This window comes from Pithys albifrons, chromosome 2 (assembly GCF_047495875.1).
Source record: "Pithys albifrons albifrons isolate INPA30051 chromosome 2, PitAlb_v1, whole genome shotgun sequence".
NCBI lineage: Eukaryota > Metazoa > Chordata > Aves > Passeriformes > Thamnophilidae > Pithys > Pithys albifrons.
The window spans coordinates 115,203,652-115,228,357 of record NC_092459.1 but is presented as its reverse complement, the minus strand read 5'-3'; the positions used below and the strand labels follow the sequence as shown (position 1 = coordinate 115,228,357).

The window sequence follows — 24,706 nt, the reverse complement described above, 5'->3', positions numbered from 1 at the left end:
GTTTGATATGTGACGTGACTCATACAGGTATCAAACCAGAAAAAGCCCTGTGTAACCTTGAAAAAGAACCAGACTACATTAATTATTGCACAGTCCATCCATTGTGCAATGTCATCCGCTGAAGGGAATGGATGGGACCCCTGGCAAAAAGCTCTGTTGATATTTTGAGTGGATGTGCTGAGGAGATTTACAGGCCCCTCCCGAAAGAGAGGCACAGAAACAACAATAAATAAATAATGTTGATCTGGAAATTGTACCGGGATTATAAGGGGGTAATAAGTCCCTACAATACCTTTTCCAAAAAGAGGTGCTTGTAAGTCTCCATGCCCATGGCATGCTGGTCCTTGCTGCGCACCTGGTTCAGGAACCAGTGCAGGGCATCGTCGTAGCACTCGGAATCCTCCACCAGGCAGTGCCACAGGATGTCCACCTGCTCCAGGCTCAGCCCTGCAGGCAGGGAATCATTTGGAACTAGGCCTTTGGAACAGCAAACAACAGCAACTATTCCACAGGAACATCAGAACACTTTTCAACAGGGCAGTCTGAGCTGGGATCTCACACCAAGCACCGCAGTTAATTACTGGTAATTACCGGGCACAACCCACACCCCAACTCTGAGCTGGGTATTGAGGCTGTGGCTGGAAACTGTGACTATTCCACTGCTTCTCCTTCCAGGAGAACAGCAGGTTCATTCTCTTAGCTGGGATATCAACACTTGAGGTCTCAACAAACTTCATTAAGAACTGTGCTATTTGACCAACGAGAGCAGATGTGGAATGACAATTCCTTTTCTCTTGGCTACAGATATTCCCATCCCTTCCTGTGCCTCGGTGGCCAGAGGACAAGCCATGCAGTGGGTGCTCTTTGACTGCCTCTAATGAGACTCCTCAAATCAATTCTGCTGTAAACTTCAACTGTAAAAGGTGAAAACCAAATTCTGACAGGATTAAGATAGAAAGAATTATTCCATTTTTGTATCACAGCACTGCAGCAGAAGATCTCTGGGAACACTTTGGACATGAACCAAAGCCCACAAATCCAGAATATATTACCTTCATTTAGTAATTACTACAATCCTAATATTTAGAAAAACTGAGGCACAGAAAACACGAAAATTTGGACTCACAGAACTGCACCAGAACCTGAACTCCAGTGTTGGTTCTGTGCTTTTGCCAAAAAAACTTGTTCTCCTGAAACACTATCAGAGATTATTTTAAACTGTATATTTAAAATACTTATTTAAGCTAATACTGGTTACTAAGAACTATTTTTGCCCCACAATGAGATGATTCTGTGATAAAGTAACCCCAAGTACTCACTGAAATGATCTGGGGATCCCAGAGTTGAAAACACACAGGTCAGGAACTGAAGACGAACCTGAACCTCTGCACTGTGGCTGTATCTGCGTGGAAATTTGGATAAAAATGAAGTTCATTTAAGGGTTTATTGTCAAAACTTTTCCCCCACTCATGCACATGTCTCTTCAAAACATAAATGTTTCTTATAAATTTCATTCTGAACTTCTATTTGCAAGTGCATCATTTTGTCACTTTGCAGATTTCTCTTATTTTTTTCCTGACCTGTAAAATGCAGGTATTTCCAATCTGAATTTCCAATTCCAGCTGATACATACTCTTTATAAACATATTTTCATAACTTGTATAAAAGTACTAACTTTATCTCTGTTTATATGGTCAAAGGAGCAGAGCAATGTATCATTTTGCCTGAATTTAAAGCAATTCATCCCACTTTCAAACAGCTTTCTAAGTAACTCCTCTCTAGAGCAACATATTAAAGCAATATTAATATATTAAAGGGTATGATGAAGTCAAATTGGAGCCACAAACAGCAACATTTTTCAAATGTGGATGTCCATTATTTCCTTTGACATCTGTCAAGACAAGGCACAGTTTACTCCTCTGGGAATAGGGAGCTGGATATTGTATTGCCTGTTTACATACACCTGATTTAAATCACACAGATTAGAAAGTGCTGAATGTGTTAAACTGAAAAAAAAACTTATGCAAAGGTTAATGACAGGTTTTACCACTAAAATATTTGAATGCTTTTATGATATGAAATCACTTCAAATTGAATTGTATATCTAAACCGTCCTGTTTTATTTGTACACAAATATTCAACATGATGTTGAATGGAAACGACACAGGAGTTACTGTGGATTTTTAAGGCAAAGGAGTATTTAAAATGCTGTTGTTTTCACAATCCTTTGCCTCCCTAAGCTCACCATGCCCCTGCAGAATTGACTTGTCAGAACCCCTCAGGAGGAAGCAGCAATGCCTGAACCCACAAACCACCCCCAGCCCACCCGTGGGTACTCACAGTGCATGTTTGTGCCGCCCCTCCCTCACCGCCTGAATGTAGTGCACCAAGTTATCAAAGAAAAGCTTCATCATGTTCAGCTCCTTCTCTGCCCACCTGTGCCAGGGGAAAGGGCACAGAGAATCAGGGTTTGCTTCAGGACAGCAGAAAAGCCACAGAAAGCAGACAGTTGTTACATGAAAATGGCACACATGTAAACCCAAAGGAAACATCCCATTTTCCATCTACCCCAAATCCAGGACTATTTTCCAGTACAGGCCTCTCCTCTTCCTTGCAATCCATAAGGCTTCCTAATGTTATTTTCAGGCAGAGGACTGACAGAACACTCCCTTCTGAGACCATGAAAACTGTTCCTAAAGGCCCTAATTCAGAAAAAGTCTAAACCAAAACTCAGAAATGGGAATATATTTAAATGTCATGTCAGAAAGGCCAAGAAAAATTGCTGCTATCATTGTCATCTTTTCCAGAATCCATCCACTCCCTACAGTTAGACCAGCAGTTATAGTTACATTCCTTCTAGTAAAGAATCCTGTGCTGTGAACCTTCAAGAGTCAAGGGTTTTCTGATACAGCAAATTTCTGATTATTCAGAAGCATTTGATACACATCAGGTTATTAATACCCTTTACAAAGTATTGCTGGGGATTTCTAGCACTTCCTGCAAGTCCGTTGGGATTTCAAGGTTGTATTTGTTTGTCAAGTATAACTCAGACCCCACCAGGTGCAGGCCAGCCAGGGGCTCAGGTCAGGCTGGCAGTGCCCGGGCCAAGCCTGGCAGCCCCCAATGTCCCCAGGTGTCCCCAGTACTCACATGGTTATCCAGTGTGTGTCGTAGCTGCTCCCGAACTGCTGGAACGTCCCAAACAGCTTCGGGAGAAGACGAAGTGAAACTACTACTGATCTAGAGGAGAGGGAGAGAAAGGATGACACCTGAGAAGTGATTGTTACAAACTGAAATAAGCAATTTAAAAATCACTTGTAGAAGCTCAGGTTTGAGGACCAAACAGGCTACCTGAGAGCCCTGTAAATCACAGAACCACTGAAGGGCTTGGATTGGGAGGGCCCTTAAAGATGAGCCAATGCCACCCCCAGCCATGGGCAAGGACACCTTCCACTATCCCAGGCTTCTCCAAGCCTCATCCAACCTGGCCTTGGACGCTTTCAGGGATGGGGCAGCCACAGCTTCTTTGGACAATCTGTGCCAGGGCCTGCCCACCCCTACAGGGAAGAATTTTTTTCTAATATCCAATCTAAACCTCCTCTCTGTCAGTTTGAAGCCATTCCCCCTTGTCCTCTCACTCCAGACCCTTGTAAATGGTCTCTCTCCACCTTTTTGTTGGCTCCCTTCAGGCACTGAAAGGCCACAATGAGGTCACTCCAAAGCCTTCCCTTCTCTAGACTGAACAAACCCAGCTCTCCCAGCCTTCCCTCCCAGCAGAGCTGCTCCATCCTCTCCTCCCTGTGCCTGTGGGATCTGCCATCCTGTCAGCCAAGGGGTTTTCTGTATCTGAACACACTCCCAACTCTTTACATGCCACACCCTGGACACGCAGTCAGATCAGGATCTCAGTGCACTGGGAATTCATCTCACAATTCCAGTTCTCTGCAGGTGATGCCCAGCAGGGAGAACACACAAATGCACCAAGATGAGGAATTCAGGGCACCCAGGGAATAGTACACAATGGGACACCAGAAACATCCACAACCCTTTGGAAACCCTTTTATGCTTTTGCTTTTGTCTGCTTTACCTTGTCCTCCTGTAAAATGAAATAATTTGTTAGACCCGACTTGGATTTCTGGCACGTTGTGAAAACAGCTGATTTCTGGCCAAAGTTACCTGTTGTTTGCTAAATTTTCTAAGCAGCCTTCAATGAACCTCATTCGGATCTGCCTGTCAGTGAACCAGCACACCAGGGAACAGAGCAGCTTCTCTGCCTCATTGATTAACCCTTCAGAGAGGTGAATCTGCACCAAGGACAGAGGAAGGCCAGTGAATGCTACAGATTTATTGTCTTTTTTTTAAAAAATGGTCTTTTCTGGAATGGAACTTACTGCATCTTCATCCTGGACCAGATCCCACAACAGGGTGTTTCCTTTCTTACAAACATTATCCAGATTAATGTCAGTCACTGCATTGCTGTTGTATTGATGTTTATGAACTGCTGGTCCTGAGCAAAACATAAAGACCATTATTGAATAAGGAGAAGGAACCATCTAAACTGAACACTATTCCCTAAGTGCACATAAAACAACACACTTTATTTATTAACTTGCTGAGTTCAAAGTGCAACAACATTGTAACTGCAGCTTTTTTTCACATTTGGGTTCTTAAAGACCGTCCAAGAAGCCAACAGGGCAGTCAGGCCAATATTTACACTGCTTTTGGCTAATGGCAAAGTGCAATAAAAACAGCACTGAAGGACTGCAAATGCAATTGCTTTTTAATTTAATTCAAATTGTAATTAAATTATTTTTTCAGCCTTTCTGTAGTGCTGTGGTCCAAAGGGAGTTATCTACACAACCACCATGGCTGGAAACCAAGAAAAAAGCCCATTTCAATGAATTCTCCTCATTCTACATGACTCCCTCCATCTAAAAAACCAGGAAAACCAACCTCCTTTTTATATATGGTGATGTCAAAGGGCAGGATTGTAGGAACTCATGTTTCCATCAACACTGACAGACACTTTCCCTCCACTTTCCCAGCCCACAGCTGGCACCATTCATTTATCTCCTGTTTGACACTATTTTCATGTGGCAAAGTCAAGTGGGGAATTTAGACTGTGCAGAGCACTGTAATTATTTGCACATGCAATACTAGGGGTGTCAAAAATAATCTGCACTGCAAATTGTTGCTCCAGCAGTGATTTGGGCATTCAGTGAGATGAGGAATATCTATGGAAAATACCGAAAAAAGATGCTGATTTACAAAGTTTTGGTACTTCATTCAACTCTGCATGTAGAAGAAAATGCAAATTTTCAATGTCAGGCTGAAAGTATTATAAGAGGTTTCTTATTCAACTGTTTCAGGAAAATATGTAAACAGCACTGGGTTTAATGTCTGCTGGATACAGCAAAGTTGGTTCTACCAGGACAGTGGAGAAAAATCCCAAACCTTCACCATTATGTTTAAAAGGAGGATAAAAATAAAGCATATGGAAAGATAATTTAATTCCTAGAAGTGTTTTAGCAGCATCTTAAATTGCACCCAGAAGTAAACTAGAAGATCTGGTAGTGTAAGATGAAACAGCATAAAAAGCCCTCTACAGCAAACTCCCAAAAATATGAAATTAAAATATAACTCCTTTTCCCAGAATTATCTTCTCTAGAGCCCGTTATGGTTAATTCATTTCTGGGTTAATTTATGATGACAAATGTACTGAACCACAGTAAACCCCACCAACCAGAACAACAACTGCAAAAGGTTTCAGAGAGGAAAATAAAATCAAATCTGGCATTTAGCAATTTATCAGCAAAAGTTACTAGGAACTAGTAACTAACTAGAACTTACTGGGTTCTTCAGTGCCCGTATTTGTTTTAATTTGCATTAAAAGCTCCAGCAGAAATGGGAAAGGGGAGGAGATTTAAAAGATGAGCACAGCTAAACATACAAAAATGAAGGCTGGAGAAACAGCAAGTGCTCAGCAGTCACCACAGTTTCTTTGGGCAAATACATAAAACTGGTTCAAATAATGTGATTATTTTAATTACAGGAGACTGATTCAAAATCATAAAACCGAGTTGGAAGTGCAATGTTTGCCAGTCTCTCACCTTGGCTCAGGTGCTCATGGTAGATGGAGGCCAGGTTGGGCAGGTGCTGCTGCAGGTGGGACGTGAGCTCGGCGTGGGAGTTGATCTGCACCAGCTCCTCCTCGCAGCCCGACTCCTCCCCGTCAAAATCAGCCATGTTCTTCTCTGACTTGGCACTGACCTGAGAGCTGGAGCAGCTCACGTCGTCTGCACTGAGCATGTCATCCACCATGTGCCTGCAAGGGAAGGGGCACGATGGGCAATGGCAGGGAGGGAGCTGGTCATGGCAGGCTGCAAGTGAGCAGACATGGCCCTACAGCAAAGGCAGGAGGAATCATCTGTCTCAACAGCAGGCCGTGGAGGAATTGGAAAGACCACCACAGAGGCCTCACTAGCCTCATTTCTTTAATATTAACCAAATATAGCATTTTTTTCACAGCAGTTTTAGCATTTTTAAATGTTGTCTTAGCTATTTTCCATACCAAAACTTTGGGGAAACCTTTGATCAGGTGTTAACAAACCAGATCCCTGCGTAACTATCTGCAATGACAATCACCTCTGTAAAACAGAATTGCCCACTTAGAATACTTTATTCCCACTTTAATTGCTGCTGTAGAAGGAAGGAGCAGGAATGCCAAGCTGCATACCCATCGTGGTGGTGGTGGTGGTGGTGATGGTGGTGGTGGTGCTGGGGCCCAATGAACTGCCGGCAGTTGAACAGCTCGTTGCCGATGGTCTCGCCCAGGAAGTCCCCGGTGTGGGTGATGCAGGACTCCTGCGGGCCCTGTGCCATGTGGGCGGTGCCCATGTCCCCGGCCATGCCGTGCTCCGTGTCGCGGGCGCAGGCGTCGAGGATGCGGATGCGGCCATCCCCAGGCGGCGCCGCGGCGTTGTCGAAGCCGTGCTCTTTGCCGGCGCCGTTGGCGGTGCCGCCGCGCTCCGCGGCCCCCTGGGCGTCCCCCAGGCAGATGCCCGCCGGCGCCTCCAGCTTCCTGCCGCGCAGATCCACGCTCCGGCCGCCCTTCTGGGCGCCGTGGCTCCGCTCCTCCTCCTCGTCGTCCTCCTCCTCCTTGAGCGCCTCGATGTCGGCGATGTCCTCGGACTGCGCCTCGCTGCCGGGGCTGCCCGCGGACTGGCTGGCGCGGCTCGAGTTGGCCTCGTTGCTGGAGCCGTCGCTGTGCCCGCTGCTGCTGCCCGGCCCGCTGCTGCCGTCCTCACCACTGTTGGCTGTCTCGTCAGAGCTGCCCTGCATGGACTCCTGCAAGCAGTTGGGGGATTTTAAGATTGGTGGGAAAATAAGATAGCACTGCAAATACCTGACTCACACCGTTCTGACACTGTTCTTCAAACCTGGGGGGTTCATTAATTTATTTCATTCATTCAGCCTTTCTCCATTTGGCTGCCAGGACAGAGTGCACTGGGCAAGGCTCAGGTCTGACACCCTATTTTTGGCATCACCTTGCCCATATCAGGTAGGTGTGCAGGCTCTGCATGTGCAGTCACTGCATGACACGGACCATGTGCCCTCCCATTCCTCACTGAGCATTAATCCAACTGCAACACCACCTACATGCAGGAACGCTGAGGGGCTTTGGAAACAATCACAGGTAAAAAACCACTTCCACAGGCAGTAACAGGCAGCTCAGTGACCCAATTCCCAGCCCAGGTTGCCACTGTCACCTCAGTGTCCGAGAGGCGCTGCTGGACGTGCTTTGTCCTGTTCATGAGCTGCTCCTCCATCTCTATGTCGCTGCCCCCGCTCTGGTGGGTGTCACTGTTGTCACTGCTCTGAGGGCTGGCTGCTGGGGACCCTGGATCAAAACCACAGTGCCCAGTTATTGTGTGATAGATATGAACTGGAATCTAAAATCTGCCTCAGATGTTGAGCATTCCCCCAGCAAACAGGGATATAACCAGTGTACCTGAACTCTAAATATTTGGTTTAGGACACTGAGCACTTCAATACAAAGTGTGTCTTTTGATGTCTCTTCTTGCCAGTACAAAGCATAGTTACACAAATTTCCTAGAAGACTCTACACAAAATGTAATTTCCATTTGCCTTCTCATAAAAACATCAATTCAGATTTTTAGTAGCATTTCCACTGAAATTAAACAGAAGCATCAACAAAACCAGATTGTGGTGCACTTGTAAAGCTGTACTTACAAGGTGAAGGGGCTGCTCTTCTGAGCTCCTCTTCTTCTGAGGGGAAAAAGCAGGATGGAAAAGTAAGTGACTAAAACCCCTTTTTGTCAGCATATAGTTGTCCATGATGCATAAAAATCAGCAGTAAGAAAAAGGGAGGGAAACTACTGTAAAGTGGCTTCTCAGCACCTTCAGTAATGACTGTGGGGAAATACCCAGCCAAGGGAAAAATAAACAAACCAGAAACAGCAGGTAATACCAAAAACCAGGGAAAAAGACTTTATGTAGCCAGATACAGATGTACAGTGGAACAAGAACAGTTAACTGATCAATCTTCTGAATTAAGGAAAAAAAAACACTACTTGAGAAGAAAATACTACTTTTAAAAGAAAAAGGGCTACTTAAGCTACACAGACAGAATGGAGCTGAAGCAAAGCTCTCCAAATACACTCACCAAGTTTTAATGCTTTCATCTATATCCCCATTTTCTGCTTGAAAAATATGCCAGCATGACACTTCTAAAAAATCCTTTAAGCAAAGAGTTCTATACCTGCTTTTTGTCCAACCAATTCAGAATTTTACTCCCAGATCCTACTGGAAAACCACAAACCTTTTTTGTTTCCCATGGGCAGGTTGGTGCTCAGTAGAGATGCAAAGGAGCTTTGTTTTGACAGCTGAGCCTTGGCTGCCAGTGCATTATTCCACAGGGCTTTGATCAGCATGGAGGCCAAGTACAAGGTCTGGAAACAAAACCAGGGAACAGTGTCATTAAGCAGCAGGTTTGGGACACAAAGGTACCCTGGTAATCTTTCTATACACCAAAATAAACTCGGCAAAATAAAGGAATGGACGAAATTATGTTGTGTGAAGCACTTTGGAACTGCAGAGAGGAAATTAAAATCTTCCACCAGTGGTCATGCAGCCTTCAAAAATCTCTAAAAATTGTAATTCAAAAGCCAGAAAAGTGTAAATGCAGAAACATGACAATTTACTCCTATAATGCAATAGGGAATATTCCTTTCCCTGCATTCCTGCAGGAAGGCCAGACCACAGTGGCTGTTCAGTCATTCTGCCCATCATTCCAGGGATTTGCTGTCTGTTTTACCTGCTCAGTGTGGGCACTGGGATGCAGAGTCGAGACGAGGTTGAGGAGGTGCCGGAGCGGGACGGGGTCCAGGTTCTTGATCAGAGAAGGGAACAGGTCGTGGATGTAGCGACTGCAGTGCTTCAGCTACAGACACAGGGACAGCACAGTGAGCACCAAAACCACCACAGAGGGGCCAAAGAGCAGCAGTTAAACACCTTGCACAAGTTCTCAGGAAGCACTTGCCCAAAACTTCCCAACTCCCAACAGGTTTGCACTTTGGACTGAGCTAATTTTGACACTACAGTTTAGTGGAATCGAATGTAACAGCATCTGAGGTGTAAGGATATGGTGAAAAGAAGAACTGGAAGTTTATTTTCTATTTGAACTTCCTTCAATATCACTTTAAAATATAATTTTATATGCTAAATCCTGAGGAAAGCAGTATTTGCACCTTACTAACAGTGGTAAATACAGATAAAGACACTCCAGGCCACTGTGAGAGTCAGAGAACAGACCCTGTGACCTGTGTGAGGATTATAAAGAATTCTTTGGTCTTTCCAGCAATGGATGTCAAAAAATGTGATGATGTGTTTGGCCAACTCCTCCATTTCCACCTTAAAGAGACAGTGCTCCAGTAGTTCCTCTTTGGGTGCTTTTCAGTCACTTAAAAGGACTTGTTAAGTTTGCATTCAAAAAATAAATTAAAGGTTACAGGAAGCTTCTAGAAGAAATTCTTAATGTGGGTTATCACATGTGCACCTTAAAAGGGCTTATTTTTATTCTTCATTTAGTTTCTTTTGCCTTCCAGGCATTCAAATATCCATGTCAGCATTTATGGGGTGAGATCAGGAGGGTTCCATACAAAGATGCATCTAAACATCTTAAGTTTTTCAACCAAGGAACAGAAATTTTAATCCAAAAATTGGTTTAAAAGGTGGAAAATGCATTCCTTAATTTAGGGAATAAATTATTCTTTAGGAAGTATCAAATATATTAAAAAATCAGGTCTAACCTAGTGTGGAAACATCAGGGAAAGTAAAACACTGCTTTAAAAATGTAAGTGGAATAAGCAATTATTAATTAGTCTAATACATAAAATTGGAGCCAATTCTGTTCTAATGAGCATTTACGAAGATTCCACCTGCACGTTTTAACGACAGTAGAGTACAGAGGGTTCAGTGTGTGTACAGCAGGATTTGTTTGAAACAAATCCCAAAGAACTACTGAACACATAAAAAACCCTCTTCAAGTTCTAACTCATATAAAAGTACATTCCCTGTGCCTGTTCAAAAAATCAGAATGTCTGCTGGATTCAAACCCCCTTCATAAAAAATGTCAGCACCTAAAAGCAAAAGCACAGCAACCCATTAAAAGCAGCACACAAATAAATCTTCCTGAAGGCAAAAAGCCTATCAGAATTTCCAGGTTTAGCAAGCAAAAAATAAAATTTCAGTGCCTTCCACAGACTTTACCACCAGCACTGCTGTAAACTTCACTGCCACAATTTTCACCTGATTGTCCCCACCAGGAATAACAGAAATGGAAGCTACAACACCCAGGAGAAAGGCAATTTAACACTGGAGTAAAAAATATTACAACTACCTGACAATCCTCACCCCCACTCTTGATGAAAAGTCCTTGCTACACAACTGCCATTTTTCCTTCTGTAAAAGTAGCCAAGGTCAATTTTTGCATCCAATAAACAACTTAGCAACTGTGGCACATTGCCCAACTTCAATTTTTGGTCAGCAAAACGCTCAAACAGGTAAGAAAAAGCAAAAAACTCAACTTCAGGAATGTAAACCAAAATCAACTTGCCATTTTCTATTTTGTTTTTTTTTAAATCACTCCTGCAATTGTAAGCAGTTCATACCCACCTGTGCTGCAGCCCAAATACAGTCTATATGCTGAGTACTAAGCCTCCCTTCAGCTGCAAGAAAATTCAGAATCACTTGGCACTGTTTGATGATCTGCAAAGGGAGGAGAACACATTGAAGGTTTACTGGAACGAAAAGTTCCTGCTCCATGTTTAGACCAAAAGAACAATAATGGAATACAAACCTCAATATGTAAATTTGGTCCAAAAATGTGCTCAACTACATTGTTGCTGATCAGCCAGTCTGCAAGTTCTTTTGCAATGGACCTGGAGAGGAAATTAGTGAAATCACCTGTAATAAATATTGACATTGTGCTCTTCCCCCAGGCCTGCAGGGATGCACACAACCCCTTCTGAACACAAACCACACTCACTGCTCATTTTTCCAAGCAGGAAGCAAATGATTCCAGTGCTTTTTCCTTAGCTGGAAGACTGCAATGGCAAACAGTAACATCTCCCACCACTCAGCCCTCTGGAGCAGCAGCACCTTCCCCCATTTGATTGGGTAACACTCAAACATGTGCCACCACCTCCCAAGATCCCCAGGGAAGGTCTGGCTCTGCTAAGCCAAGTCCATCATGAAATTCCAGAGCTACTGAAATGGACCTCAAGTGGGAGTGACAGAGAGGATGTTTCCAAGAAAACCATTTAGGTATTTTCAGATTCTCTCACATTAATAGCAACTTATCCAGCTTAAACCCCTCTGATTTACATGGTCAGACTTACACACAGGTCCTTCAAAACTGCCCTCTGGCTTCATCCACAGAAACAGGGAACTGTCCCCACTGCCCATCCACAGCAAACAGGGAAAATCCTGCCCATCCACAGCAAACACTGCAACTGGCACAAGGAAACTGAGTGCTCCAAAACAACAGCCCAACTTCCACCCGCCTGGAAACTGGTGTGTAAGCTCCTTGTCATTCCTTCTTTTGTTTGTTTACCCACATTTGGGCACCAGAAGCCAGGAGGGGACATGCCAGTATTTAAAGCTGAGTCTTGGGTGTAAATGGCCCTGCAATAAGAGCCCTCTGTTCCCCAGGGAGTAGAGGATGGCAGGGAGGGGTGGGTGTCCTACGGGACCTGAGGAAGGTATTTTCACCCCAGCAACCAGTGTCATGTTTATGGACACTACTGACACCCAGCACTGCCAATCTTTATCATCCACATGAAGAAAATAAGACCTTTCAGGTAAAAAGAGATTGCCTTCGTAGGTTTTCAAACCAGGATTCACCATTCAGGTGCATCCTGTCGGTTCTCCCATGGTTTTGAGGTGCCTGATCCCTATGGATGGACTCAAGGAGCAAGGCTCCCATTGCTCCAGTTTCTATACTGGCCCCTTCTGTTCTGACTCCAGGAGACGGACCATCAAATATTCTTACATTGTTCAAAAAAGGTCATACCCTCTAATATTTAAGTAATAACTGGCATCCCTTATGGCTTATTAATGCTTATTAATCCCTTAGTTCTCACACTGTGAAGTCGGTTTGACATGGACCTGCCCAAGAGGGGCTGAAAAGATGAGCTGGATCTGTTCCATGAATCCCAGCTCCACCTGCCTTCCCACAGCCTCACTTCAAAGGCAAACCAACACCCAGCCATCCCCCCAGCACCCAAAAGATGCCCAAACTTCTGAAGTCTTACAGACTTGGATTTCTGTCTAACACAACCTGAGTCAGCAGGATTATACCCAGTCACGTGTTGTATTTTAGCTCCTTCAAAGAACAAAAACTCTCTTCCAGAGTGAATTCCTTTACCTTTTTTTTTTAAATTACTATGACATTCTTTAATCTGCAACGTTTCTTGTGAAAAATAATGGCTAATTCTTTTGAAGGAATGACTTTGCTCATGGGTGTGTTCCCAGGGGGAATAAAACTCCTCCTGCTGGGGAGCTCAGCTGTGGCCAAATGACATCTCAGACTTCTGAGGGAAAACACCCCTTGGATATGGATTTGGTGAGCATGGCCACAACCAAGAGGAGCCTGGGGAAAGGCAGAATGAAGCCTTATTGCTTCCCAGAGGGAATTGTTCCTCCCACAAAGTCTGGCTGAGGGCACACCTTTCAAATGACCAAGTCAGTTCCAGCACTAAGTGTTCTGTTCCCTAAGGGATATATTTGCAATAGCAGATCCAAGGACTCACCAAAAAGGCAAATTTCAGGGCACATGAAGGATGCCTGACCTATTTCCCAAACACTTCCACTCCAGGGAAGGTTTTCCTAAGAAATGTTCCTCTTTCATATCACAGGAAACAGTGAGAGTGAAAATCCTGCATTCTGATCAAAGAGTGGATGTGCTTTCCCCTCTCCCATGGAAGGAGCACTACAAGGAATGGTTTTACAAATTAGATACCAAATCATACAGACCCCAGCAGTAAGAAAATTCACCTTGGGAGTAACATGTATCAGCTATTTCTCATGGATTTAATAATTGGATAGCAGGAGGGAAAGCCATCTAAAGAACCTGATACCCTCTCTGGGTCTGTGCTGGGGCTGAGGGAGGAGGAGAAGAGAAGGAAAAGTTAAAGGTAGCAGCTACTCTGGTTTAATTGTCTCTAAATCTCTCCCACAGTGGAAATGTACACCACACTTACTCAATTCCTCCCTAGATTTTTTAATGTGAATTCATTGAGAATCCACGTCTGTCAAAAATTACTGGTTTGCTTCCAAAAAATGGAATTCAAGCACTTTTGGCATTAATTTCCCCAGGCATTCCAGGAGACTGCAAGGAAGAGAGTTTGGGATGTAACCTGATGTTTGAGAGCTGCACTTACAAAATATTTTTATTACAAATAGAAGTATCCAGAGGGAAACTACAGCTTGTGCCTTTCCCTGGTAGGTCAAAGAATGCCTCACTTTAAGAGAGAGTTAAAGTCCTGAAAGCACTTCAGTCCAAGGCTGTGGTGCAACACTTGGGAGCCACAAGATGAACAAACCCCACAGCCAAGTAACCCCCCTGAGAAACCCTTATTTATTCACCCAGGCAGTTCCCAACACAATTCCCCAGAGGCTCCAAAGCCAAACCAGCTCAGAGCTGGCTGGAGCACAAGAGTGAGGCCACATCACTGCAAACCAGACTGTGACACCTTCAGGGAGAAAATGCAGCAACACAAGTGGCAGCTTGCAAAGGAAGGACACCAACGATTGTCCCCAGAGCCACTGAGACAGCCCCTACCCCAGATGGGAAACCCTGAGCTTGACCTTCAGCAGCAGAAATGCAGAGGGGCCACTGCAAAGGAACACTGAGCTGAGGGGAAAAACTCACTATTGGGTTGTTTTTTCTCAGGGAAAATCTGAAAAGGTCCCTGAAATGTGGAACAGAGAGAGGGAAGAGGTGTTTCAATGGTGCTGCCATGACTGAGCTGGTGAGCAGACAAAAACAGAAAGCAAGAGTTAACAACACAAGGTAAGAAAGTGCAGGGAAGGGGAAGAGCAACACAAAACTTGCAGGTATCTCAATAAATAAGGAAAGAGAGGGCAAGGAAGGAGAAGAAAGAGTTCAGATCCTTCTGTTCACAGGTGAAAGGAGTTTTGGATACCTGAAACTGCTCTGTAGGAAGCTCTTTAAGTGAGGGCAACCAAGTTTTTGAAATGAGGGGGAAGTCAGCTCAGTGTCAGCCTGAAACGCGACACCCAAACACCGAGCCAACAGAATATCCCTTTACAGGAGGCATTTCCAGAAGCTGCAGCGTCCTCAGCAAGGAAAGAACAACACTTTTGCCTCTGGTGGTCCAAAGAGCACCCAAAATAAACAGAAATCTTTCACTTCCTGAAAACAACATCACCAACATCAGCAAAACTGTTTAGGGAATTGCTTATTCAAAGACCTGAAGACTCTTCTGTTCAGTCTCATTTTGGGCTTAGCAGATTTCATGTCTTCAGCCCCTCAAACTGGAAGGAGTTTGATTGTGCCTCAGGAGCAGCTGAACGAAAAGGACATCTCAGAGGGACATGGTGAAGTTGAGCCACTGAGACATCGCCCACATCTGGACCACACAAAGCCTCAACCCAGAGAAGAGAGGCAGGGAAAGGAAATCTCAAGAGACAGAAACACTCAGAGCCAGAAAACAGGCTCCTCTGCTGAGCCTTCTGCTGCTTCCAAGTGCCACTCATGAAATCCAAGGTTTTCCTACACAGAAGATGCTTTAGAGCTTGTCTTACCATGGAAAAATCTGCAAAAATGCAGAGAAGGTGGGAAGCTACTGCTGCAAAGTATTAGCTAAAAAATCCTGATGGTAATTCCAAACAACAGGGAAGAGCTGGACTAACTGCAAGCTTTTCCTTTTTTAAAAAAGATACCTCCTGCAAACCCACCTTATCAAGATACAGAAGGAGAAATCCCAAAGGTTGACAGTTCCAAATGCGTCTGGAAAAGTCAAAACATAGAATGGGGATGACCAGACATAATGCAAAACATCTTCCTTGGGTAAATCTGCAGAGGCTGAAAAGGGACAAAAGAAATCTTAAGACTTCCTTTCTCCACCAAGGAAAGAAAATAGGAATGAAAAGCTTTCCTTTGGCTGCTCATTCAGTCACTGCCAATTCCCTAAGTGCCTTTTCATCCAAACATTTCTCCTGAGCAGGGTCTGTAATGAGAGGGAAGCTTTGACCTGAGCAAACTGCAGAAGTGAGACATTCCCCATCCTCCTGCACTGGCCTTTGGTTATTTGCCTGGAAGACACCAGTGACTCCAAGTACCAGAAGATGAGCAGCAACACCTGACACTGATTTCCAACCCCCTGTTCAGGTAAAACCCCAGAACAACTGGAATCTTGATTTTTTTTTTTAAATCACCCAGTACAAAAGTGGAAAAGAAGGTTTTCTGTTCCTGCTGCATTCCTTTCACATGACAGGCTGTTTACAGATACCCTTGCCAAGAGAGTAATATCCCAAAGGAGAATCTGACCATTTCCTTTAGCTTTAAAATAACTCTGATGCTCTTGCACAGCACATCTGCTCTCCTGCAGGGAAATCCAAGCACCCTTCCCTCTCCTTCTTTTGTTGCATTTGGCACACAAAACCCAACAGCTTTTTATTAGGTTTAAGTGGCAGAATAACTTCCTGTTGATGTTACCAGCAGTTAAAACCCACTTTATTCACCACGTGTTTCAGCAGATAAACTAAAAAAGAAACACCTCTGTGGCAGGTTCTTAATAGGAGGGAAAGAGGAAAGAAGTGGATAAAGCTGAGGTTTGTCCCAAGGGAAATGTAAAAAGTGAATCACCAGTAAAATCCCAGAATTTACAGTTATTCCACAAGAATTGTTATTTCAACTACTGAAGTACATACTTTGGTTTAAATTCCAGGCAGTTACAACCCAAATTAACACAATTCCTCACTGGAATACAATCCCACAGGTGAATCTTCTCCAAGGTTCCCTTTACAACTGTCCATCACAGCTGGATTATTAAATAAGGACTTGGAAGAAGAGAACAGCAGCACTGCCTCAAACTCTGCAGAGAACTAAGGACAGGGCTGGGAGCCAGGGAGGGCAAGACAAGCCTTGGAGAAATAAATAATCCAGAGACATGAGAAGATGGCAAAAATGGTATGAATTAAATATGAATTAGCTGGTTCTTATTGATACATCACAATTGAGACAATGCCAAATACAGGGATTTATGATCTCAGTACATACATTTGTCTAAAGCTTACCTTGAGTCTACATTTTAATCTAGAAACATTGAGAAACACTTTAAAGTTGCTCTTTAAAGCCATTTAGTAGCCCCCTGATTAGAATATTTCTAATAACTAACTTATATTATCAGCACTGCCCACTGTGTGCAACCCCAACCAACCACAGAGAGAATCAAAGAACACACCCCAAGGATTCAGAATAAGGTTCCTACTTACGTTTCTGTGTCTGAAACTAATGACTCATTATTACACACATCATTGAAGGTGTGAAGTTGGTTCTACAGTCAGAAAAAGGAAGACAAAAAATTAAAATTTCATCTCAGAATTTAGTGAGGTAATTTTCTTACATTTCAAAACAGCATTAGTGACAGTAAACACATTTTTGTAGCACTGGAAATGGCTTTTGTGAACAGCTACTCTAGCAGGCAATAAGGATGAATTTTCTTTTCTAAGCAATTAAATGATGTGACAAAACTCCCCCCACTCCAGCAATGAAACCAGGTATGTGCAGGAACCACTGCACAGGATTTCCTGAGGAATCAAACACTTTGGACACGGAGGGTTCAGGATGGGTCTCACAAACATAACATTCCCTACAACAGCAGAGATTCCACTTTCAGTGCTGAAAGTACAACTGGGGAATGAAAGCCACATTTTTCCATGAAATTAAAGTTTCAAAGGTGTCTGAACTGATAAAGATATAAAGGAATTAGAAATAGCCTGTTAAGGTTTCAAATCTCTTTTCCACTTCTTTCCTCAGCATCAGCTTTCCAGTCACAGAGATGGCTCAGTGTTCAATTCTTCATATGTACATGGCAGCTTTTAAAATATTTAAAATTATGTAATAAAACTTATTTGGCACCTTGTTTTCAAAACAATTAAAGGCACAATAATGTGAATTTTTGAGATTCAAATTAAACTTGCTGCATAAAATATTTCCTCCTTTCCTGAAAGGAGCCTGGGACAGACACACTAATTCAGGTGAGTTCATTGATCTCCTGAAGTCTTTAACATTTATTTGTGTTTGATTTCAACAATTTTCAAGGGAAAAAAACCTTTTTGAAGAAACAGATTTGAAAACATGCACTGAAATTAGTGAGACACAAGAGTCTGATTACACAATTATTAGGAGATCAGTTATTGAGACCTTCAAATGAAACATATTTAGGAGTGGAGAAACATGAAAAGAACTTAATGAAGGAATTGTTATGATAAGTTAGAATTGGGGCAGACAGAGTGGAAGTTCAGTGGCTTTCCTGAAGATTTGTGCCCCAAATTAAAGTGTTCTGAGAGGGCTCAGAGGGACAGAGCACTGAACTGTCACTGGTTTTAAATCCATGGGCACACACTGATTGACGTTTCCCATATCAAATCACACCATTTCACACTCCCTTAAATAAACTCCAGGCCTGAAAAAATAACCCAAAGGATGCAATCTGATTTCCAGACTCTCTCCGGGCAAGGATACACAAGCAGACATGCACTGGTAGTTGAACAAGGAGAATTGTATAAAGCCAAAGGAAGTACTTTTAGGAATTGAAATCCAATGTAATTGGAACTAACTATGCAAACACTGGAAATTTATTTGAAAATCAATTACATTGAGTGGATGTTGTGCACAGAGTTTTCTTTAGAACTTAACAGAGGCCACATACCTGTGTAAATTAAATATTTGCTTTGGTTAGAACCCAGCAGTACTCACAGGTTACTTAAAATTGCCACTAATTAAAATAACTGTAAGTACTTTTATCTATAAATATGGTGAGAAACAAAATCTAGATTAAGGAAACTTGTGTTCAGAGACAGTGAGGAGGGTCCCTCAGTGACAACAGAGAAGGCCAAATGTGTTTGGGAAATACAAAACTGAAACACACAACTGAAAAGGCTCAGATGAATAAAACCCCTTCCCTTTTGCCCTCCTGTACAACTGATTTTATAACACCCAGGTAGGAGGCACTGAGAGGGGATGCCCAACTCATCCTGCCTGGTGGGACGTGGAGCATTCCCACGAGAAAGGGAAAGATGGGTAGGTTGGGTTTAATTTTCCTGTTTGATGCTCTATACATTTACCTATTTGGTTCAGTCTCCTGCTGATTAATGCAAAAATGCTCTCTGAGAGCCAGCCCACACTAAACCAACAGCAAAATGAGGCCTGGACAGCACAAAGCAGCCCTCAACTGCAGGAGAGACAACACACTGGAAGGGTAACTGAGCACAGACCACAAACCAAGGCAACAACTCTGGGGCTCCACTCAACACACCGGCACAGAACAGGGCTGGGAGTTCTGTTTGGTGTGTCAGTTGTGCAGGGAATGGGATTCAGTTCCATGTGGTGCAAGCACAGCCACAGGGACCCCCCCTATTCACCCTGTGCTCGCTCTAAGTTCCTGCCTGTAAGAGCATCTGCTGCTCCCACACGTCAAATAAAAATCCTGCCACTCACAAAACGCAACCAGAGACCCTCTTTGCTACGTATTATTTATATTTTGAAAAAGTCCTTACTGTTATTTGACTCAGCCCAGCCAATCTCATTGTTAGGGTTGGAGACATAAAGTATTTAAAGGCAAGATCAAGACTTTCTTTGTCAAAGCACAGGGCTGTGTCCAGAGGCTCCTTGACTGTGCTCCACATGAGGTCTGCCATGTTCCGCGCCGCGCTCTGCCGCAGCTCCTGGTCCGACAGCTTGCACAGGTACCTGGGACACGCCACAGGGGACAGGGAAAACACAGAAACAAGGTTATGATTCAGACTGGAACAGCACCTTGATTACAGCAAAGATGTACTTGCAATAACACCACGATGAAAGTTGGCGACAGTTAAAAAAACCCCACCAAGAAAAACCAGAAAATATTTCAAAGTCAATAAAAAGTCAGTTTGTCCTGCTGCAGTCATCTCATGAGGGGGCATCTCATCATGCAATGAGTTGAAGGGAGGCATAAGAAATATTCATTGTTCAATTTATACAACTACCCTACAGAGCCCAGTGTAACATCAGACTCACCTAAGCAACCACTGAGACACAGAAAATCTCCACTGAAATGCCTGTAAAGTTCCCACAACTGAGAATTTCCTCTAAACTGGATGTGTGACTGAAAAATATCTAAAAACAAGCTCTCCTGAGGATATTTTGATACCATCAAGGATGGCACAGGGAAAGGTATGTGCAGGCAAGGTGAGCATAATTAATTTTTTTCTGCTGCACTTCAGTGTTTTGAAGTTCCAGCTACATCCAAACTGGATTAAACTCCACAGAAACCCGTTAGAACTCCATTTGTTTGACAGCCTGAGCCTGGATCTGCCCTTGGAGACCAGCCAAATTGATGCATGAATCTTCTAAAACAACACAAAAGATACTAAACTACACTTAACTAGATTTATGCACCATTCCTTTGCATTTACATCATATAAACATCAGTGATTTTTTTTTAAAGCAAAACTACAGGCCCTGATTATTATTTAAAGTCTTTTTTCACAGCTCTTGTGTTGAGTCCTTAAAATAAACACACTTAAATGATACTTAACACTGTCAAACAGAGAAAAGAGACCTCAGTGCAAACAGTCCCAGCATGGAGATGTATGACAGGAATCCCAGATAAGTCATGGCAGGACAAAGGGAGGACCATTCCAGGCCAAGGCAATTCCCTCCCTGGAATTAGCTGGGAAATTTGTCTTCCCATGTGCAGCTCTGGAGATCAGATCCTGGCAAGGAAACGCTGCTCCTGTGCTCTAGTTTGGGAAGGGAAGCACAGCAGGAATGGGGAGGGAAGACTCAGCTGGCAAAGCTGAGCAGCAAAGCAGCCTGTGACCTGCCCTGAACCTGCACAGGTGAGAGCAGTTCCACACCACGTGCAGGTGGTTTGGCATCAGCACACAGGGTGGGAGTGGCTGTGTCCCAAAGGACATCCTGCAGCTCCTCCCAAACCTCAGCTGGCTCAGCAGGAGGCCAGAGAGGCTTTATTTTATTTTACAAATAAAAAAGAGGCCACAATTAAGCTCCTGCACGTGGTGATGTGGAAGCAGGTACAGGGTTTCTGAGAGCTGGGGGAGTTTGGAGTCCTCACCCCTGGCAGTGTTTCAAAATGTGCAGATGGGGCACTCTGGGATGTGGTTTACTCCCCACATGGCAGTGGTGGGTTAATGGTTGGACTTGATCTTAGAGATGTTTTTCATCCTTAACAATTCTGTAATTCTGTAACTACCAGATCAGGTTGGATCTCCCCATTTTTATCTGCAAACTGCCACCAGTCCTGGTTCCCAGGGCACTTCCATGTCCATGATGCACATCAAGCCAGCTCCAACAGTCTGGTGAAGATTTCTAAACACCCCAGAGATGTTCAAACACAACATAGGAATATTCTCAATTTAAAAAGGCGCTTTTCTGCCCTGGACAGGTGGGAAGAAGACACACAGAGAAGGAAGGGGTTTTGGAGCCTTCACTGGATTTCTGTGGCAGGGCTTGACATCAAACCTTCCTCACACTACAAAGATCAGTGAAGAAACAATAATCCAGTTTCTAAAACAAAACATCTCTTATTTTAATGCAGTATTATCAGTCTAAACCTGTTTTCATTTATAAAATTCATGCTGCATCCACAATTTTAACCTGAATCAGACTTGGGTCATATTTTCTGTACTACAGTACCATTGAGAGTGTGTTTTTTAAAACATGGGACTTTATAATAAGTGAAACTCCTTGTAGGTGCATTTTCACAGCCACAGAAGTATTTCAGCAGCAACAGCTGTTCTGCCAAGGCCCCAGAGAAAGCCCCAGGGAAGAAGGCACTCTTTCCCTGCCACCACACAGCACAAGGTTTTTTAAAAAAGGTAAAACATAGCAAACTCCTCTGCTGAAGTGCAGCTGCAGCTCCACTGGAGAATTCCCTGGCACCCCTACAGGGCCATCAGTCAAACACGGTCACAGCTTTGCCACCAGCACTAAAACCACAGACATTGGCAGAGTGGGCCAAGCCTCCTTTTGATTGTGGAAAGACAGAGGGGCACAAACCTGTAAAGTGGCTCCACTTGGTATTTTTACCAGTACAGAGTTATTGTTAACAAAGCAGAATCTTTGGCTGTTACTGGCCATTGACACCCCCTTTCCCTGCCCTGCCCCACTAAGAACAGACACCCTGGAACAAGGCAAAAGGTCTGTCCAACCCAAAATAGCCACTCCAAAAGCAGATTAAAGATTTATCTAAAAAAATGGATGAACCCATCTACTACTGTGAATTCACTTCTCTTTCTATTTATACTTCTGGCTTTCTCATTAACCTGAGCCAGTCTGTCTGACAATTATATCTGCCTGAAAAACAAACTCCTTTCACTTCTTACATCTGCAGCCTGACAACTTCATGGCACATTATCCTCTTTTTTTTTTCAATCTGTGAATTACCATTCCCTACTTATTATCTTCATATCATTCATATATGATGTGACTCTCCCTGTCAAAAATAAAACCCTAGACTATGTCTCTCTATCAATGTAAATTTTTTATCTCCTCCCTTCTCTGTCACCCAGGTGGTTCTGGTATTATCTCTGAGATCAGAACTGTATAGAAAGTATATAAATGTGGATGTGTGACTGACTCACATAATGGTTTAATAATAGCTTCCATTCTGCCCTTCATGATTTTTTTAATGCCTACATTTTTATCTTGCTGATTCTGATGAGCATTAAAGGCTTAAAGGAATAACAGAGGAATGATACACCAGGACCTGTGTGATCTGGTTAACCTGAAATGTTTGCCTGAACGAGACTTTAAGAATAAAACACATCTCTTTTCATACATACACATAAAGGATACTCCACATATGTACAGGACCTGTCCTGCCAGCCTGGAACACTTAAAATAATGAATTAATATGTATTATCTACATTTACACAACACATATACATATCCAGCAATTTTGCAAAAAATCATTTTGAGCCTGTTTCAATTTGCTGTGTGTGGGGATGGAGTTCAGTTTGCAATGTGCAACTCCATTCTAATGTGACACTCACAGTCACATCTTATGCTGCAGGACTTCAGCTACTCAGCTGTGAAATCCCCTTTTTTCCCTTCACACACCTCCTTGGGAGCACAGCTGGAAAAGGGCACCTGTGCACAACGAGGCAGTGCCCTCTGAAGTGAAGAGTCACTCAAGTGCCTGGCTTTGGTCTCCTGACTGACCTGTTCTTTGTACCTACACCTGAAATTTCCAAGGTTCTTGGAGCACGTCATTACATTTTATGATTAGAACCTTCAAGGCTCATTACAAGAGTTTTTCACAACATGCAGCAGTGAGGAGAGGCCTTGGGCACTCCCTTAAAACCCAAGTTGTTAATCAGAGTATTTTGAAGCAGAAGAGTAAATTGAATTGTTTCAGCTGCATTTTGCATAGGAAGCACCGTGGCCCAACAGTTGTTTGGAGCTCCCACTTGCTCCATGTGCCAGCGCTGTGTGTCCTGTGCCACGTGCCATCCCCTCTCAACATTCCAGCACACAATGTTCTGCTCCTCCCTAACTGGGGCACACAGCAATCCACAAAGTCTCTCCAGATCCATCCTGAAGCAGGAGACAGGGAGAAGGGAGGAGGGTAGGGGAGCAGGAAGGGTTAGAACTGCTCAGAGATCTCCAGCTTTCCCAGTGGGATGTTAAGCAATGATGTCGAAGATGTGATGTCAAAAGAAGGTTTTTCCTTATTATCCAGCACATTTTGGTGCTTTAGAGAGGCATTTCCAGCATCAGCCACACAACTTCAGCTCTTACTTCTCACTGCTGGTTGTCTCCTTTCTAAAGGACAGGACTATCCAAGACACTTTGCACCAACAGTGTGAAAACACTGATCTCCAAACAGCACTTGTGCTTCTGCTCAGGAGACACTGGACATCTGAACCCCACGGAGCATCTCCCACCTCTGATCCTGGGGGGAAGGCAGATGGAATCAAAGCCTTTTTGCACAAACAGACACCATCAACAACTTGCCCTCATTTCAAGCTGCAGCAAGTCACGACTTATTTTCTGGAGTCACTTTTGTAAGGCTCTTCTTTTTTTACGAGAATTATGCCATTGGAAATGCAGAATTCCACAGCATCGGGATAAGTAAAAGCTTCTTTCTGAGGAGGTCAAAAGCACTTTGCTTCCTTTTTGAAAAGTGTAACTTTAAATTCATGTCTTTTATTTCTTTTCTAAACTGCTTAAAGACAGAGCCCCTTCTAAGGCAAGCTGTGAATGCCAATGCTCCATTCCCCAGGCAGGAAATAACATTTATTAGTCTTTTTGCAGGAGCAGCTATAGTGGCAGGGTGGTGTCCTCCACACAAACACACACTCTGCTGTTCCTCCATCCCCTCCTGGCAGAAACAGCCACAGCACAGCCACAGAGAGGTGACCTCAGGTGACAGGATGCTGCTCAGTGCCAGCCAAGGGATCTCTCCTGCTGCTCCACCCTCCCCAATGCAGTTCTTGAGGAATCTCCACTAGCTGCAATTTGAACTCAATCTCAGAGCTCATTCCAGAGCAAAGCCCCCTGGTTTGCAGAGCAGCAGCAGCTCTGAAGGAGCTGTTTCAAAGGGGCTGTGCTGCTCTGCCCAGGGCTGGCTTGGCTTTTTTTTTTTTTTTAGCTTTTTCCTGAAGTAAAAAGCAGATGGAGACCCAGGGCCCCAAAGCTGCTCAGCCAAGATCTGTGAGCTTGACAACCACGTGGGGGGAGAGCTGCATCCACCAGGGAAGGCATCTCTTCCCAAAGGCATCTGTGTTCACTTCTGCCCCACATCAAGGGCAGCACTCCAGGTTATTTCTGTTCTGTGGCCTCCAAAACTTTATGTCCCACTCTGTAGAATCTCCACAAAAAAATTGGATCCCACAATGCTGAGAAATCCCAGATCCCATCAGGATTCAG

General features: G+C 43.7%; 1 protein-coding gene across 10 annotated transcripts in view; it reads right to left on the bottom strand.

Annotated features, from left to right (window-relative positions):
* The window catches only part of USP34 (ubiquitin specific peptidase 34), a 103,017-nt gene that overhangs the window by 48,101 nt on the left and 30,210 nt on the right, over positions 1 to 24,706 (bottom strand). For 7 of the 10 annotated variants that reach the window (XM_071582180.1, XM_071582188.1, XM_071582187.1 and 4 more), the window contains exons 7-22: positions 19,330 to 19,522; positions 17,044 to 17,105; positions 11,381 to 11,462; positions 11,197 to 11,289; positions 9,338 to 9,463; positions 8,843 to 8,972; positions 8,254 to 8,289; positions 7,770 to 7,900; positions 6,737 to 7,347; positions 6,111 to 6,325; positions 4,392 to 4,507; positions 4,177 to 4,304; positions 3,151 to 3,240; positions 2,341 to 2,436; positions 1,320 to 1,402; positions 293 to 447 (exon numbers count right to left, since the gene is read on the bottom strand). In XM_071582180.1, coding sequence (XP_071438281.1) covers positions 293 to 447; positions 1,320 to 1,402; positions 2,341 to 2,436; positions 3,151 to 3,240; positions 4,177 to 4,304; positions 4,392 to 4,507; positions 6,111 to 6,325; positions 6,737 to 7,347; positions 7,770 to 7,900; positions 8,254 to 8,289; positions 8,843 to 8,972; positions 9,338 to 9,463; positions 11,197 to 11,289; positions 11,381 to 11,462; positions 17,044 to 17,105; positions 19,330 to 19,522 — 2,347 coding nt within the window. The remainder of the gene's footprint in view (positions 1 to 292; positions 448 to 1,319; positions 1,403 to 2,340; positions 2,437 to 3,150; positions 3,241 to 4,176; positions 4,305 to 4,391; positions 4,508 to 6,110; positions 6,326 to 6,736; positions 7,348 to 7,769; positions 7,901 to 8,253; positions 8,290 to 8,842; positions 8,973 to 9,337; positions 9,464 to 11,196; positions 11,290 to 11,380; positions 11,463 to 17,043; positions 17,106 to 19,329; positions 19,523 to 24,706) is intronic. The other 3 variants (XM_071582182.1, XM_071582183.1, XM_071582190.1) reach the window with 1 other exon arrangement.